An 18,893-nucleotide genomic window follows, 5' to 3' on the forward strand; every position below is an offset into this window, starting at 1 on the left:
TAGTCTGTGTTCCTTCTGTCAGTCTATGCTGGTTTGTCAGTTTATTTCTCCTGCGTAGCTTCACTTCTCTACCAAGTGAGTTTTTGTTCAGTTACATGAATGTGAAATTCTTCGTTTTGACTGCCTACCCTCCCTCTGCCTTTGTGTAAGTTACTCAATCAATTTAAGAACACGTGAAGCTCCAACCGGACCAAGCAGATGGCCGCCCCTCCCTGAACTGAAGAGGGTCATCCTGTTAAAAGTTTTAAAAAAAATTCTCTCTTTTTCAGACCATCCTCTGTAAACCCTCGAGATGCTTGTGTGGAGAAAACCTCACTACATCAGCAGTTTCTAAAATACTCAGACTAGCCCATCTGTCACCAACAACCATGCTATGTTCAGAGTCACTTAAATCACCTTTCTTTCCCATTCTCATGCACAGAGTTGCTGCTATGTGACTGGCTGATTAGATATTTAAGTTTATAAGCAGTTGAACAGGTATATCTAAAGAAGTGGCCAGTGATTGTATAGATACAATATTTTTAAAGATATAGGTGGTATTTTGGTCGCCTTGTAAGTTTACTCAGCCACTAAACCACAACCCACCCTGCCTGTCACTCGTGCATACAGAGACAAACATCCTCCCTCTCTCTGTGCTGTGTGACCACCTCTCACTCCTGTCAACTCTGGTTGCCTGCAGTGCACGATTATCCTGTCAGCACAGAACTGCAAGCCTGACTCAGCTGTTAGTGTCACTGTGTCCAGGATGGATGTGTGGCTCACTTTCCCTTGCACACAACTGAAAGTTTTGGACCTTAGTCCCTGAATTACATCCGAACACCCCTGAAAGTGCCCGTCACAACTCTGAGCATAAATTTGAGATTTAAGTTGGGTTTGTGAGTTTACTTTCCAGGTTAATTAGTACCTCTTCTGTTTCTCTTTGGCTTTCACTTAAACTGTAGCGATCTGCACACAAATTCTACTTGTGTGAACCTGTGATTGTGGCTTTGTGTTGGGTCATTTGCCACAGCTTTACTTCGAGAAAACTAACATTTAAAGTGAAGAAAGCAAAACTAAGTTCTTGCATAATAGAACTGCTGATCCTTGAGAGACACTTTACGGGTTGACAAAGAGCAGCACTTTAAAGGTTCTTTGCTGCATTCTGTTTAACCTTTCCATGCTCTCTAGTTCACTTTCTCCGCACTCTTATGGGGCTAACATGCGGACGTAACACAGAATCTGCCATGCGTTACTGAGCAAACATCTGGATAACTGAATTGAAACACTGGTGTGATTTCTTTCATACTCTGTCTTCATTTGTTGCCGCATCAAAGAAGCGTTTCGGAAATGAAAAGTGGCAGCCCATGTGTAACTCTTCATGTTTGTGTGTTGCTGCTCATGCATACATGATGAGCCTGCGTGGAGAGAGAGAGTCAGATGGTGATCTAAATCTCTCCTTTCTCTTTCTCAGCTCACTGAAAACAATCAGATTTTCCGTGTTCTCGCAACGCTCGAGATGCACAGAAAAGGGTGAAGGGCTGTTTGCTATAGCCGAGCTCTCTTCTTTTGCTTCAGTTACTTTGAAATGAACGCTGTGACTGAGCAGTCGGGGATGCACGAGCATTGCACATCAGAAAGCGAAGCATTAAATTCACCTCAGGCTTGTTATGTGTGGAAATGTGCAAGCGTTTTAGAATTTAGATGTTAATATATTTTTATCAACCAAATATTGATTTTGAGTTCTTTATATGTGGAGTACTTTCTATGTCTGAATTTGCTAAAATAAATAGTTATGGTATAATTTATGGAAGCTTTGTGACTTCACTCTCAGTAGCTAAAATTGTGCACATTACTGCATGGGTGTTTAAATACGCATGAGACTTGCACTGACTTGAATGAAAGTTCATACAAATTGTGCAGTGATTTCTGCTCATCTCAGTCCTCCAACGCTTTTCATTTTCATTTGTAATCATTTTCAGTCCAGTCCTTGTACCTAACCATTTTTAAATGAAGTCATGTCCTTAGAGATGCATGTGATCCTTTAGTTGTGTTCACTGAAGACTCATCGGAAATGGTCTCATTGGAAGGGTGGCTGTCAAAAAGCCATTCTTAAGGAAGAGAAACAAGGAGAAAAGGCTGAGACGTGCCAAAGTATACAAGAACTGGGCTGAACGTCAGTGGCAACGGGTCTTGTGGAGTGATGAAGATGAAGATCTGGAGGACAGGAGAGCGGTACAACAGTGAGTTTGTACTGCCAAACTACCAACTTGTGATCATCTTAAGAGATCTGTGCATGTTAACAGTTCAGCTGAAGTGTTTTACTCCTTCATTTGAATAATTGTTGGAGCACGACAGAGGTTAAACTTTATGGCATTTAAAAAGAAAAAGAACAAAGGCAAAAAAATAAAGGTATAATATTTTGTCCTTGCAGAAAATCTTTTTATTAAGTTATGTGTAATCATCCTGTGACCTTTTAGTTCACCTCGGAACACCTGAACGGCTGAGGGCTTGAAAGACAAATGCCAATGTAGTGTAACTGCAGTGTCCCCAGTTTGAATTGATGTGTGGAAGCCTTTGTTTCGAATACCTTTACACACTGACCTTGGTGCTGCTTCCCATGTTAAAATGCTAATTGTAGCTTGGTGACTTATCCTACATTCTGAGGTCACGTATAACCAGCTTTCCTATATCTGGGATAAATGAACATGTGCAGTTCCAAAAAAGCAAAGTCTATCTGCAAGATAATATGCTCATGTTTACAATGATGCAGAAGGTTGTAGTGAATTGCAGTAGATTTCTCTTTCAGAGGCTATTTTCAGGTCTGATGAGAAATGCAACATGCACTGATTCATCCAGGTGTTGAGGGCCATGCTTACAAACTCAGCATATGAGATTATACCTTAAAACACTGAGGCTCCAACCTGCAGGAGAAAGCGCGGAATAAACGTGTTGTTTAGCACTGGAGATCTCACTGTTTATCGGCAAAGGCTCAAACAAAAATGTCAGATGTATATGGTTAATTATGTGCAATTATAAGTGTTGCATGGGAGCATCTTCAACCTCCAGCATCGTGTTGCCATTGTGCATCACGCTCTCTCCTGAGGTATGTTATTGTTTAGCTGTGCTGCTGATTGATTCACATTCCTTGTTCATGGATTTAGCGGAGGTACCGGAGACCTCTCGGTGAGAGGTGGGAGAAGAGCATAGGGTGGCTGAAATGCCACACCCCCAAGCAGCCGCAACAGCCAACCTGCTGTTGTTCCACTGTTTCCATAGTAACGGTGGTGGGGTGCTGCTGAGCTCCAAAGTGAAGTGATGATATAGAAGGTTGGGGGAGGGGTTAGGAAATAGAAGCAGGTGGTGGGTGGGGAGTAAAGGGAATACTATAGGAAGCAAATGCAGGGGGAAGAAAAAGGGGAATCCGGAGGAGGACTGCTGCTCCTGTCGGTGAAACAGCGGGAACACACGGAAGCCGAGCGCCTGTCTGTTAGCTTTGTCAGCATGAGCTTCAGTTAGACATGCTGCAGTAGAGATGTCTGTGGAGCTACAGCAGCATCAAACACCTCGTGAACCCCCTCTGAGTTCCTTGCATGATTTTTTCAACTCAAACCTAGAGGTTGTAAATGAACATGCAAGGACACACACACAGCACTCACACACACACACACACACACACACACACACTCACACTAGGCTTGGTTTAAACACTTTTAGCAGACACATTTTGGATCTCTCATTCATGGCCAGCAAAGGTGACTTGGAGGTTACAACAGAAATTGTCACAAAAGAATTAGGAGATCCGCTCCCTTGATGCTGCAGCTCACCTTCATTTGGCTTTCATTTGGGGACATGTGTGCACACATGCACGCACGCACAAAGAAATATTCTTCAAGGTGAAACACAAGGTCATTTTTCTCTCAGATTCTGTTTTATCCACATGTAGAGCTTCAGTCTTTGTGTTTTCATATAAAACGTGCAGAGCGCTAGTTCAAGTGAAAATATAGCTTGCTTCTCTTTCAGGTTTCTTTCATAGACTCCTATGGTCTTTAGGCGACTGGAAGAATTTTAACATTAATAATTGCAAACATTTTTAGTTGCCCTGAAATCTAATGAGACTTAGCAGTAGTGCAGACTTTTTACTGTAAACATTATAAATCCCACTGTGCAGGATCACAAAAAGATATTTAGTATGGGATGCAGAAAATTAGTAGGAGATTGACTCCCCAACTATGCTAATATATATTTTTTATTAATATATATTATACTGGACTAAGAGAGCGTGGGTGGGGGACTGAGAACCATCAAAGGTAGCAGCCAGGTGTTAGAGGTTCTTTGAGGCTGTGCTCGGGTATGATAGCCCTAACATCAGCAGGCTAATAAGATGAAGCTATAAAACTTGATTTATACTGCCTCATGACGTATACCTCATATAGCTCCAAAGTTCAGCATCGCAGATCTGAACAGGACTTTCTACAAAAATAACATCTCTGTAAAACCAGAAATGATATGTCATAGATTATGTAGGTTCATAGCTTGCTCTTTATGCAAATCGTATAGCCAGTATTCTGCTTTATTGATTGACTCAGTCGATTCCATCATCTTCTCTCTTTCATGTCTTTTAGTATTATTTCAGTAAAAGTGGTTGCTGCACTCCAACATGGGGAACTCAGTTTCGAGAGCTTTAAGGTATGAGGAGAAACTCAACACAGTAGCATAGAAATTCACCAGCAGAGGGATGCAGAAGCAAAAGCAGACAACTATAAAGAATCTGAACAGAATCAGCCACTTGCTTGGTGTGTGTTGTAAGCTCTGTACGCATATGACAGTATAAATTGAGCTCAAGGCTACATTTTTAGAAAGGAAAAAAGCAGTAAAATATGAGATCTTTGCACTCTCAAAGAGCAGGCAGTTCTTTTAAAAAGACATTTCCCTCACAGACCTCTGTCTAATCAGCTGCTCTCCACTTCATTAAAGGCCAGTTTTCCTGGACACCTCCTACTCAGTCTTAGCCTGCAAATTCACACATGCCTTCACTTATAGGCGGAGACACACTCACGCAGGGTAAAACCCACATAAATCTATGCGCAGTTTCACGCTTGTATGTACTGTGTGTCAGATCAGTCTGAGCTAAGATCATGCAAAGCTCCACAAAGAGCTCAGATGGTTGACTCTATAGAACGACCTTCTTTTCTTGACAAACATAAAGCAAAAGTGAAAGGAAATAAAAGGGCCTGTTTCACTTGAGACAGCAGGGGAGGAACTGATTGAGAGCGCATTATATGTTTGTGTGTATGTGTGTGTGTCAAGCAGTGCTGTCTCTATTCTGGCTTCTGTGTTAAGTGTTACCATGCATTACAAGGTTTTGACAGTGTGTGTCTATGTGTGTGTGTGTGTGTGTGTCTATGTGTGTGTGTGTGTGAATAGGTTTTGGGGGATTCATGTGCAATCTAACATTTCTGAGCGAGGGTCCCTGCTCTTCTCAGTGCAGCAGCTGATGGGAAATCATTATGGATCCTGGCAAGTGGCCAGTTCGTGGTTACCACGGCAACCGCGCTGGCTCCATCCATCTTGGCTGTGATGATGTTTGAGAAACGGCCTGCTTTCTAAACCCTCACTCCCGGTAATGGCTTCTTTGATTGGCGCCATGCATAAATGAATAGGAATAGGTCAAGACTGTGATTTAGGTAGAATCCATGGCGGTTTCACCAGTCATATATTTTTTTTTCTAGTCAGTAATATGAGGCCATAAACACCTCCACTGCTGCCTGGGTAAGATGGGAAGTCTCCACTGTGAATATTAGTTTAAAGGTTTGTCTGGTCACTGTTCACAAAAAGACTAAAGAAAGACGCAGAAACATGTGGATAAACTCCTAAAACACAAACATGCTCCTGGCAGTGCACAGGGGAGGCTGGAGCTAAGTGCACTTCACAAGAGCTACTTGGATTCAGGTGTTTCAGAGAGGACAAGATGAGACTGAAAGTGTGGTTAAAAAAATCATTGGTTGGTCTACGCTTCACAGGAGCTTAGAGAGAGCTGGGAAAGACTACGAAAGCAGTTCTGATAACGGTGATGTCCACTGGTCAAAAAGAGAATAGTCACCTACGATTGGAGGGATTTGAATTGGTCTCAAGTGTGCATTTCAAGCTCTATTGCCTAGGTAGCCTTGTGAAGTATTGACCACCCTGTCATATTTCACTTAACAGTATCCTGTCCTCTGATTGCTACTGCACAACTTGAAGTTGAGAAAGGTTTGGCTTGAAAGCCACCACTTTGTTTTGGTAGCTGTTTTTCACCCAGCATTGCTTTGAAGTTGCCAAATATATCACCAACTTTCTGTGGCCTCTGGTTGCGAGGTTGCTTCTCGTTGCTTCTTCTTTAGGAGAGTGTTGGTAACCTTAAGTGAAGAGGGCATCCCACAAATACTGATGAGCCTAAGCAGTTTTGTAGGAAGGAGTGATTACAAATTTCACTTTGTTTCTGCAGGAAATCCCTGATGGATAATGCTGCTGCCAAAGAAGGTTCTACAAGTTACCACGTTCAAGAGGTTTAAAGTAATTTTGTAAATGTGCTGGGCTGTAGTACAGGTTGATCCGCTTCTGCCGATAAATTGATATTAAAAAAATAGCAAAACAGGTAATGCCCATGCTACAGTATTGTTTAGCCTGTGTGCTCTTGGCAAACAAACATACCAAATCACATTGGGAAAAGTAATCCATTTATTTTTCTCCACTTATGCGGGGTCAGGTCATGGGGGCAGAAACCTAAACAGAGCCAGCTGAGAGATCTAATCTAATGTCCTGGTTGGACATGCCCGGAACAACGGGATGCGTGTGTTTATAGGCTAAAGATGGGTCATTTTAACCCCTTGCTAGAATTATGCTGTAATTTAACTTTTGTAAATCAGATTTTGTTATTTATCCATCCATCTTCTTCAGCTTATCCAATTCAGGGTCACACTGGTGGCTGGAGCCCATCCTAGCCACCACTGGATGAGAGACTGGTTACATGTTGGACAAGCTGCAAGTCCTTACTATTGTCATAAAAAGTAAAATGATAGCATGCTTTTGCTGTTGTAGGTTAAAAACCAGATTATTTGAAGCCATTACCAGGTGGTCACCAGGCAACATGATGATATGATATCTTAGATAAAAACCTTCAGGGTTGCTCAGCTGCTGACAAAGATTTTTGTATACTAACCAAACCTTTTCAAAACATGGTATTACTAAAAGTCTAATGTCTTCTAAACATTCATTCTTCACAATATATTGTAAAGCTTAACACGTTGAAAAAATCTGTTTATAAGTCCATGCACTTCTCTATTGGATTGGATTGTAATTGTTAAATACTGTTTTAATGTCAAGCATCTGTATGTAAAAACATCCTTTTTACAAGGTTTATGTGTTTGCGATCCTCTGTGTTTCATACTAAATTGAAAATAAAAGTGCAGAATAATAGAAACATGAAGTTAGCAGGAGCAATGTATACTGCCAGAACAGTTTCTGCAAACCAAATGGAAGAATGACCAATTAGTCGCTTATCCCTAGGTTCATTTATTCTCTTATCAGTGAGTTGTCTGTTGTGTTTTCTCTAATTATCATCAAGGTCAGGTTACAAACTGTGCAGAGCAGAGAAAGCCTGCTATCTTATTTTTTTTTAAACTCCTGTAACTCGTCCTGGGGTGCTCCCAGAACAGCTGGAAGATGCAAGTCCTCCACTGTGTTCTGAAACTGCCCCGCAGGTCTCCCCACAGTTAGTTATGGCCAGCATGTTCGAGAAGTGACAACCAAGCAGCCGAACCTGTTTTTAAACTGTATTCTGTAGTCGTCCAAACAAAGTGTTTCTCAAAACTTAACAAAGTCTTCACATCTGGGACAAAAATAACGGCGAAATAACTGAGAACAAAAGACGGTGTGTTTTATTTTTGACCGAAACACTATTTTTAGCCTCCGTCACCAATGTCAGAGTATGAGATTTTCTTTTAGGTTTGTATGCAGGCTTTGTGCACTGCGCTGTGTTGTGTGCATGGCTGGAATTTGCTGCGGCAGCTACACACTGATTCCTCGCTGGGCTTCTCCCATCTGAGGATCCAGCTGGGCTAACGTGCCTTTTGTCTGTCAGAAAGCTGTTTGAGTTCAACCTTTTCACACTGACTTTGCAAGAAGGTGCTAATCTCTGAAAGGGAATTTTAAGTTATATTTTGCAATGTTTTCTTTGTTGTTGGCCTCAAATGACACGTCCCCCGCTGCAAGTCACTCTGTGTTTCTTGTGACTGCGGGTGTGCGTGTGTGTGTGTGAGCGCATGTGCGAAGGTATTAGTCGTCTCCGTCGGAGTATATCAGAGTGAAACATTCTTTCATGGCTGTGACACTGGCTCTTCTCATGCAGCCTTTTGACAAGTCAAAGCCTTACTTTTATCTCTCCGTTCCATTTGTCAGTACTCGGTGTGTGCGTCTGTCTGTGTGTCCTTGTTACAAGAGCATGTGGGTGTGTTGTGTGCACATGTCAAAATGCACACATAGGAAACCAGTATAGTTTTACGAGTGTTGAAAAGTTGAACTATTAAGAATTAATTAAGCTTTTATGCTCACTTTATCGTATCACCTGTCATTTAAAACGTTGTTTCCTGCCGGCTGTGTGTCACTTAAGCTGATATGCTTAATGATCTGAACATCCTGCTCAAAGATTAGATGTCTTTAAATGTGATCCAGCTCCCAATTAAGACCCTGGTTGTTGTTCCTGAACAAATTATACGGTGTTACCTTTTTTTTTCTTCTGGAGGCTCTGGCTCTGATTTCTATGAGTAAAATTAATTATCGTTTATATTCCTTAAGTTATTTCTAGTCTGTTTCTCGTGATTTGTTGACTTAAAACTTAAAAATAATCTATCATACAAGTCCAACAATAGTACTAGAGAGCATTCACCTCAGATCCCGGTTGTTTACGGTGTACTAATTTAATTTAAATACCCCTTATTAAGAGTTTCAAGCATCATTTAACCTTAAAGAATCCACTGCACCAACACATCTCACCGCTGTTATACTAAAAGCTGCTCTGCGGTTCAACCTCAAACCAATTTACTGAAATGACTCTACCTTATCAAGAGTCGGCACGTCTTTAAAACTACTTTAGAGACTTCTGTTTTTAGATAAAAATGTTTTTACTGAGTCAGTGTTTTGGCCAGCGTTTCATGAATTTTAGATAGAATACCTTCTGGGAAAGAGTCAGTATTTTTTCAGCATGTTAGTGGGTGCGTGGTGCCCAGGTTTCAGTGACTAATGCTGCTAAGTATTAAATGTTAATCTTGTTCTGGACGCAGCCAAGAGGAAAAGCCTCCAGTGACTGACAGCCAGCAAAGCTATCACATGGTTCCTGCTCGCACATCATTTCACTTCTCAAACAGGCGCACAGGTATACACGTTGTCCTCCACACACGTCTACTCAGGGGAACCCGGGAGCGCGTGGAGAGACGAGAGAAAAAAAGAGCTTCGTTCCAGGTACATTCTCTGCTCCCGCGGTGGTGACCATACAGCCATGAGTGTTTGCGCTGTATGCTTGATGGCACACTTGATATCTGCGGTGAAAAGCGTGCTTGAATTCCAAATCTTTTTCTTTACTCCTGATGTCATACCAGTGCAGAAGTGAAGCAGGCCAAGCACATCAGTGTGATAAGAGTCACAAACAGAAAGACAACATTTGGAGCCCAGTGCTAAATTCCTGAAGGTAACGGAGTGAAATCGTGTTGCATTATTATGGAAATCTGGGAGAGCTGGATAAGTAAGAAGAAACCGCTGGGTGACAGGAGCTCAGTTCAAGCTTGATTGTGCATTGTGCAGTGCATTTGCTCTCTGCAAATGGAGCATCACCAAGCAGAGAGAGAGAGAGGGAGAGAGGGGAGTCTGTAACGGTGACACAACGTCTCTGGACTCCTTGTCGCAGTGCCTGGCACCAGTGTAAAGAAGGTGAATATACCTGCAGTAACACAAGCCCCTGTCTCCTGGTGCAGTTTATACCAGCAATGAGCAAAGGAGACAGAGCAGAGGCATTATTAGTCCAGAAAGTGCACACACAGTCAGTTTGATGTCCACTGACTGTGGCTGCAGCTTTTTTAAAATTTATTTATTTCTTACAGTTTCTGTCTTTGTTCAAATACATTTCCAAAACACTTCCTTCCCTGCTTTAATTAACTGCGTACACTTCATTTTCGGTCTGTATTTTCCAAATGGTGTGTAGTAGAAAAACTAGCAGTGTTGATACTTAACAGATGGAAAGTGATGAGACAAAAAAGAGCAGAGAGCATGCAGTCAGATCGAGAGTAATAAAAACCGAATAATAATAGCTTGTAAAGACAGAGGGATGATAAAAGAGTCAGGAGACGCTGGCACGATCGCTAGAGTGGCTGCAGATTGTCTCTTGTCAGCCACAGCGTTGGACTCTGAAGAAAATAATTGTGCCCAGTGGACATGGCAGGTCACAGACTTGGAGATGTCCGAGCTTTACTGCAAGCTTGATCCACTTGAACACTGTATGTGTATGTATGTGTATGATGTCTCCCATTGGGGTCTAAAAACTTTAAAACCTCAAGTTGGAGATTTCGGTCGGTCCGTCTTGGCTTTTGGAAAACAGCCATCAAACAAACGAAGTAAGAGCTCATTATGCTGATGTGTTAAATCGAGTTAGAAGTAGCATAAAAAGATAAATCTGAGTATAAAAGCAGATTGTGGCTCCCTTCTTAGCTTCTAATATAAAAGCCTCACCATCTAAATTTGTGAATTTAAAACCATTATTTGCATTTAATCTTTACAAAACTGTGAACTTACTGAATGAGCAACAAAAGTCCAATGTAATAGAGAGTCTAATGTAGCTGTCATGCTGTGTATTGTTGTCCAAAGGCTTTTCCTAAAGATGCAAAGACTGCACTATTACATAAAAGTTCTAGATACTTGAGTTCTTTGGCTGTGGGTTTGATGCATTCATTATGGGTTTAGATTTCTTTGTTTCTGTCTGTCTTTTTTTCTGAATTTCTTTATAACCACAAGATATAAATAAGAAAAAATCCAAATTAAAAAAAGACACCTGTGTCCGTGTGCGTCTGTGCGAGTGAGCGCCCAAATGAAATATTGACATCCCGCTCGCCGGGTCCTGTGGGTATCAAGGTGAGCACAGAAGTAGAAGATTGACTAGAAAGTGGAACAAGATGGAGAGGGGAAGAGAAATGAGAAGTCTGGATGGAGCTTAGTAAAAGCGAGTGTGTAAGTGCAGAAATATAGTGCGACTGTGTGGGCGCTGAGCAGCAGCAGCAAGAAATACAGCGATGGAGTGTGATACAGGGAGAAATTGGATAGGGGAAGGTGGCAAAACTTGGAGAGAGACGGTGGATATCGAGAGAGTGGACAGAGGGAAGGAGCGCGGCATGAACGGGGGGGAAAAAGGAAGACCGTGGTGGTGTTAAATGGAGGGTGAAGATAGGTGAGAGGCAGAGAGGGAGACCGTGGACAAATACAGAGCCGAAGGCTATCAGTACCCTTTGTTCACACGAATATTTCGATGATGCGCAAATTCACACCTACAGCTACACGCACTGTAAAAAAAATATTAAGCCCACACCTAGAGAGAAGTGTGAAAAAAACATTCAGCGTGTGTGTGTGTTTTAAATCTTTTTAGTTTAATCAGACAGCTCATTTAAAAAGGCAGGATTACTTGGATTTAAATCGAAAAGGCACATCAATAGCAGATGGGAACAGAGGAAAAAACAGACATCACAAACACAATTGTTTCATTTCAGCAGAGGCTTCGGGGTAACTGGTTCCAGGTAGATGGAGCTCGAAATCTGAAAGAAAATCAGTGCTAATAGAGAAACCTGAAGCTCCTGGGAGACACTTTGATGGAGTCATGGCAGCAGCACAACATGCTGCATTTTTAGCATGGCCTGCAAAGAAAGGAAACCATCCAAGGATGAACTTAGCCGTGCTAGGGTTAGGAACACAATGGTTCGATGGTCACGGGTAAAAGAAAGCGATGTTTTCTACAGCTGTCTCCCGTATTTAGTGGTCCATTTCCCTCGGAAGGGCTGCCTGTTTTTTTTGCGCATTTTTATTCATCGCCTCTACCCTGATGTGTGCATTTCACGAGAGCTCAACTCCTTTGATGTTCCTCCTTTGATTCATGCTGTCTGGCAGTATAAATCTAAACAATACTTTAAACACACCTTTCTGGAGTTCAGTAAGATGGAAATTCACCTTGAAAACCTTTTTTTTTTAACAAACCCCAAATTTAAACTGGATCAAACAGCGCATATCGCTATGGATTATAGAGATGTGCTGAATACTGCTGTATTTACCCTTAAATCAGTAGACACCATCTACAAAATGCTGCATACTCTCTACCAGTGTGCAGGTTTACATGTGGTTGTCTCACTGCTCATTTATTTTATGCATACAGCACTTTTTTCTGTCACACACACACACACACACACACACACTGATGGATGCAAATGCACTTTGACATGAAGAGAGTAGGAGCCAAGAATCTAATCATCATCCATCAGAAGCAGAGGCTCTGCTTAACTTATAAGAGACCCCACTGTAGCTGTGCTGATTCGAACAGTGTAGCTTCTGTAACATATAGATTAATAAGGTCATCGTTAAAGGTTGTGTGCTTCTGTGTTGGAGTAATTGCTCCAAAAACAGCAATGCATCACTCATTACTAATAATTCTTTTAAATATAAAGCATTATGTTACATTTCTAGTCTATAGAAACGAGTTTGTTACATTAATTGTCACATTATGTTTATGTCACAGCATGGCCTGAGACGCATTTTTGCATGATTACCAGTCAGCAGCAAATTTTAAACTGGTTTGAACTGTTGTCGCCATTGCTTCAGTGTTGTTTCGGCCTTTTTCAGTGAAATATCAGCGCAGGAGCTCAGATAGTCTCAGATTATACAGAGCGAGATGCTGCAACAGTTTGAAAGGATGAGACTTTATAGAGAAATCCTTAGAAAAAAATAATAAAACTTCAAGGATTTCTTTGTTTCCTGTTCTCATTACTTCTACTCCTGTACCAGCGCTGGTGCAGAGGTTTGTTTTCTGAGCACCAGATTAAAGGTGATGGGGGTGTGGTGACATCACAGTTGCTGTGCAACAGAACAAATGCAGTGACTATGAACCAGACATTATATGGCAGTCACACTGACAGAAATGCATTTCTTAATAAGAACACATATAACTTCTGTAGTTTTTTTTTCACAAAACAAAGTTAGAAACTGAAAAGCGAGTAAAGAAAAGTGTTTCAGCTGCAAATGTTCACTGTAGAAACTGATACAGGTAGAACAGAGCTTCAGTGCTACCAGCCTGATGTCTCATCACTGATTGTTCTGAAGCATCAAGCTTCACCCGTATGTGGTTGGGGTTGGCATTCACTTAGCTTCAACATTATTCTAGGTTCACCACCACTAGTTTTGTGTCCCATGCTGTCCCAGATCAGATAGTGTGCAAGCAACAGTAAATAGAGTTTTCTGTCCTAGATGCAGTGTGCACTTTACCATCACATTCTTGTCCTTATGTGCAAAAATAAATAACAATCTGCGTCTCAGGGTCTCAGTCATCCAGGTCATTGTAGTCTTGAGAGCTTGAAATAAAGGTGACTGAAGTTTTGTAGCTTTTTAAAGACATTTCACCACTTCAGAGACTTCTTTTGTTTTAAAACAACAATGTTCGGCGCAGTGCAGCGAGGAGTGCTCTGACCTCAACGTAGGAGAAACCAAACAGCCAATCCAGATATGCATGGCTCAACATAGAAGAGCCGGCTCAACGGGACAAGACTCAGCTGGTCAGGATGCCGGGTTCACTAAGCTTTGTTGAAAGTGCTGCCAGTCTGATGTCGTAAAATAATCTAAAAGCTGCGGCTAATGTTACAGCTCACATTATCAATAGTGGGGATAATGACATTCAGGACCACCTCCAATAAACAGCTTTCCTTATCAACAGGGAATTGTCTCCAGGCCTGTCTAGACTTTAGACTGCACAGGTGTACCACAAAAACTGGACATAGACTATATCTGCAGATCAGAGGTGCAAAACATCCTGAAGTCACTTAAAAATTTCACTTAATAAAGCTTGATGTTGCTTTTATTTGTGGGTTTTTGCATGATGACTTTTTGAATTTTGTTTCTTGTTCTTGTTGTTGTTGTTCACTGGCCAAAAATAGGCTCAAATAATTGTTTTGTAAAACAAAACATCTGTCAAAGTTCTATTGAAGTTATAGTGAAAGCAAACAACCTTTTCAGCTTATTTCAACCACTGACAGCAGCTCAATCAAATGAACAGTATGAGCGCAGTTTCCTGTGTGGAGAACTGAGTGAGTCACGCTTGAAGCCAGAAACAAATTAGAATAGCTTTTGAAATTCAGATTTTTCAAAGTGTGGCATCACATTTATGCACAGGAAAGCTCATTTTGTTTCAAAACACTGTAATTGTGCCTGAGCTTTGTTGGAAGCTGATTTAAAATAATCTAAACAGTGTGACCACATTTCATCGGTGTTACTGTCCCATCATCTCCATCAGTGGTTTTTATATGTGCTTTGATTTCATATACGTCTGAGTATCCACTCTTATAGTATCTGTAATTTTTCTCCTCTAGGTTCTGCTCTCTGGCCTCATTGGAGTGGTGTCATGGAAGAGGCCGCTCTCTCTTGTGGTGAGTGTCCTCTGAACGCCCACACTCAGCTGCTAACCTGACAACTCTGAGCAAAGAAACAGTACCCTAGGGGGAGTCTTTTATTGTCATAATGGTTACAGAATGTCCTCTCCTGTCAGGATCAACACATGTAGAAAAGTAAACATATCACAACCTTGTCAGAGAATTAAGCTTTTCTATAAGTGAATCAGACCCATTTTAAATTCATAAAAAGTAGTTGAGTTTCAAAAAGTTGTATCATGGTATTTGTTATAATTCTTAAGTCTCCTTTCAGTCAGTTTACAATGGTTGAGTATACTTTGAAAAGTACGATATGCATAAAATAATATATAAACAGTTCAATACAATCATAAAAATGAAATATAATATAAATAAAAAGCTTTTTAGTTTCATATAACAATACTTTTTGGCGCTTACATGCAGGAAATACAGGAATCCAAGTATTCAGGAAATACTAGTAATGAGAGAGATGGAAACAGACGGGAACCAAAACACAGCTGAAAACAACCAAGGAATCAGCGATGGCAGGGACAGCAAGAAAAGGTAGACACATGAAGGAAAATGGAGCCTTTCAAGGTAAAATCAGGAAGTAACCAAAGAAAGCAGGCAGACAAAAAGACAGACTGAACACGAGACATGGAGAGAGAGAGATGAGAAAACTGTGGATGACAGACACAAACAAAGACAAACAGAAAGTTAAATTTCAACCAAACCCCCACACAGAACCCCAAACCAAAGATAAGCCAAAACACAAGACTTTCATAATAAGCTACTAAACTTATAATAAGCTAATAAGGCAAAAGTACCCCAACACAAACAATGTGGCTGAAACACAAATGAGTCCTCAAAACTAAAAAGAATCATAAACTCTCAAAAAACTCAAAACCCATGAAATAATCACTTTGGTGCTGTAAAGAGCAGCTTTGAAACAAAATGATTCCTCCAAATGTTGTAGTGAAAATTGTTCTGTGGTCAGAAAAAATACCTGCTAGCTTTGTAACACACTGTCTTTCCCTCTCCTGGCTCCCTGTGGCTGTGTGTAGAGGATCTCTGGTCCAGGACAGAAGCAGTGCAACCAGAAATGACTATAAAACAAGTCTCATCTTATAAAACCAAACCTTCCAAACAGCAGGCACGGCTCCTCTGCTGTTATTTTGGAGCGCAGCTTTTTTTTTTTATCCTCCTTGCTTTTCCCAGCTACTAACACATTCGTGTTAGTGTTGTAAATTGTCCCCGTTTCACTATTTATCTATTTTACTGTGACGACTGCATATAACTGAATGTTAGCATCCCAAGTGTTTTGTCTGTTTACTGCTATTGCAACATTAGAAAAATTGACATTATGTATTGAAGATCCTTGTTTTTCTATAAAGAAAAAGATTAGTTGATATTTGATTCATGACTAATGAAATTATAAATCATAATTATCTTTAGAACATAGAACATGTACATAGGAATACGAAAATAATCAGGTTTGTATTCCAGCGGCACAAATGCAAGTGTGTCTCGTTAAAACTGTGACTGATCACATTTGCACTGATAGAAACTGTGTTCCTGATTTTTTTTAAAAAGCAAAACATTTGTAAGTTCAATGTCTGGAGCACCAACCTCTGTGTCAGATAATAATCTGAAAATGGGGAAAAAAGGTGTTTTTATTTTTCCTTTTTTCTAAAAGGCAGCTCCATGCTGGAAAACCAAAGAAATAAGAATTCATACGAGTTTGTGTTACCCTTTACAGAAAAGCACTCTGGCCTAAACCAGAATAGAAGGATAGGTAGGAGGCCGTGGTGCACAGCTGAGAAAAAGGACAAAGTACACACAGAGTTTGTGACGTGTGTTTTTTGAGAAACGCACACATCACAGGTCCTAAATAGCCAGCCTTCTAGGCAGAGTTGCAACAGGATAAAAAAAGCCACTGAAAGGAAAAGATTGAGATGGTTAAATGTACAGATACTGAAGGACTGATGGGTATAGGTTTGATGTTTGGGTCACTAATAACAACTTTTGTGAGAAGTACAGCCAGTTAAAGGTGCAGCAGGTGTGCTTGACTCCATCTATCAAGCATGATTGAGAAATGTCTTTAGGAGGCTTTGGTAGTGGCAAAGAAAGAAAAATTTAGGTAGTCGTGCCATACCCTCTGCACGCTGCTGAGATTGGAGGAAGAACAAAACTGGAAACTATGCAAGAACTATGAGAGGAAACACTCTGCTGGAATTCTGTCTGTAACACAGTGGCTATTGAGATGTTGTGTGTATGAATTTCTCCAGATTACCCCAACATACTGAAAAACTGAAGGTCTGCAAGGCTGTGTTAACAGCAAAGGGTGGATTCTTTAATTGTTTTAAATAAAAATCTCATGCATGTTTATATTACAAACAATTTGCAAACCGCTGTTTATCAGCTCATAAAACGTCCTCACATATTTAGCGTTATCGCTGAAGGCGCCAAAAAGATGCTTAACGCTATCATTTCAACCTGTTAGTACATTGTGACAGAGTCTGTGACTCCACACCTTCTTGCTGGTAGCGCTTTGTGGCTTTGCCAGAGCTGTAGAAACTGGAGCTGTCGGAGAACACAGTTTCAACTTTAGTGCATGTGCGCACGGTTGTGTCGAACAACCCCGTGCATTGTGTGTTTTCACAGCCGCTGACCTGAAAACATCACAACCAAAGTCAGAAGTCTTAGCTCTTTTCACTTTTCCTGTCAAAGCCTGTGCAGATAAAAAAATAAAATAAAATAAAGATCAAATAAAATAAAAAATAAATGCTCTACTGTGTGACTCAGCCCAAATGTTTGTCTTTCTGAACTCAGACCGTGGCATCAGAGGACCGGTGCATGAATTTATCTCAGTGCCACGAGTGGAGTTTCACACTTAAGAAGAAGATAAATGTGAAACTCATTCTATTGTTTTTTAAAAGGGATGAAATTGTAAATTTCTACAATGAAAATAAATGCCACCTTGTTTTGTTGTTGGTCGCATCCCTAACAAAGACAGGAGGGAAATAATTAGATGTCAAATCCTTTCAAATGCTCAAATCAAATCCAAATAATAGTCTTTTCTGACTCATCATTCAGACAATGTATTATTCATCATCGCCAACAATCACTCCAAACTCTTTTCAGAAGGTGTCTCTTCTGTTTCCACAATGCAGACACCCAAACGCTCCTCTTAGCTAAGTTAAGAGAAATGTTCTAAATGGAGGCGCATTTTAAAACTGTAAGTGGTTATTCTTAGGATTGTGAGTGGTATTTTTAAATGTAGCTAAATCGCTCTGCATTTTTAAAGATGCACACAGATCCTGCAGTACTGCCTTACCTCTAAATTTTAAGTTTCCTTTAAAGACTTTAGAAATTATTAGATGACTGTCGTGTTCTTGCTGTAGGCCTCATACCCCGTTATCGTGATAGCGTGATACAGTGCATACCAAAAATCCTTCTTTCCTCTCCTTTAAGACATGCAGGTTTATTTTAGAGATGGCACGATACCACTTTTTTATGTCCGATACCGATATCATAAATTTGGATATCTGCCGATACCGATATGAATCCGATATAGTGTTTTTTAATCAATAAAACTGTTTTTTTAATATCTTGCATTTTGTATAAATTCATACTCAAGTTTAAATAAACAATACTAAAGCTATTCTGTTATACCTGTATGTAAAAAATACATTGCACCCAAAATATTTCATAGTTCAGCAACACTGATCAATCTAATAAACTTAAACCTACTCCATCCTCCCTATTCTGGTATTTTTAAAGAGTACTTAGCAGAAATATTAAGCAACCTAACTAATAGGTTTCTAAAACTCCCAGCAAAAAAAATAGGGAACCACCCACCCTCCATCTCATGATGCTTAATCGATGTAATTTTACTTTAATTTGATGCAGTGTGAAAAACAAATGCACAGAAATAAATTATTTTTCAAGAATAATTAAATAGATTCAACATCTTTCTTCAACAGAATTGCAGACTGCACAGATGGTACCTTCCCAAAGGAAAAAGTACTATAGCTTACTAGGGTATATTAGACTTAACAGTTACTATATACGGTAATGGACTTCTATACATGTTACATCAGATTAAAACTTTGGGTGTAAGATTCAGATAATTATTTATTAAAAGCTCGACATTTTAAATGAGAATAAGAAAGAAAAGTATGTCTTTGTGCCCCCTTTTCCCTGTTAATGCCCTATCGGCCCCCCTGGCTAAACTTT

The 18,893-nt window shown here is 40.3% G+C and overlaps 1 protein-coding gene across 2 annotated transcripts in view; it reads left to right on the forward strand.

The window, feature by feature from the left end:
* Nucleotides 1-18,893, forward strand: part of entrep2 (endosomal transmembrane epsin interactor 2) — a 108,051-nt gene that overhangs the window by 34,073 nt on the left and 55,085 nt on the right. For both annotated transcript variants that reach the window (XM_006780233.3, XM_006780234.3), the window contains exon 2: nucleotides 14,619-14,675. In XM_006780233.3, the coding sequence (XP_006780296.2) occupies nucleotides 14,619-14,675 (57 nt within the window). The remainder of the gene's footprint in view (nucleotides 1-14,618; nucleotides 14,676-18,893) is intronic.

This window comes from Neolamprologus brichardi, chromosome 1 (genome assembly GCF_056152115.1).
Source record: "Neolamprologus brichardi isolate AB-2024 chromosome 1, ASM5615211v1, whole genome shotgun sequence".
Classification (NCBI taxonomy): domain Eukaryota; kingdom Metazoa; phylum Chordata; class Actinopteri; order Cichliformes; family Cichlidae; genus Neolamprologus; species Neolamprologus brichardi.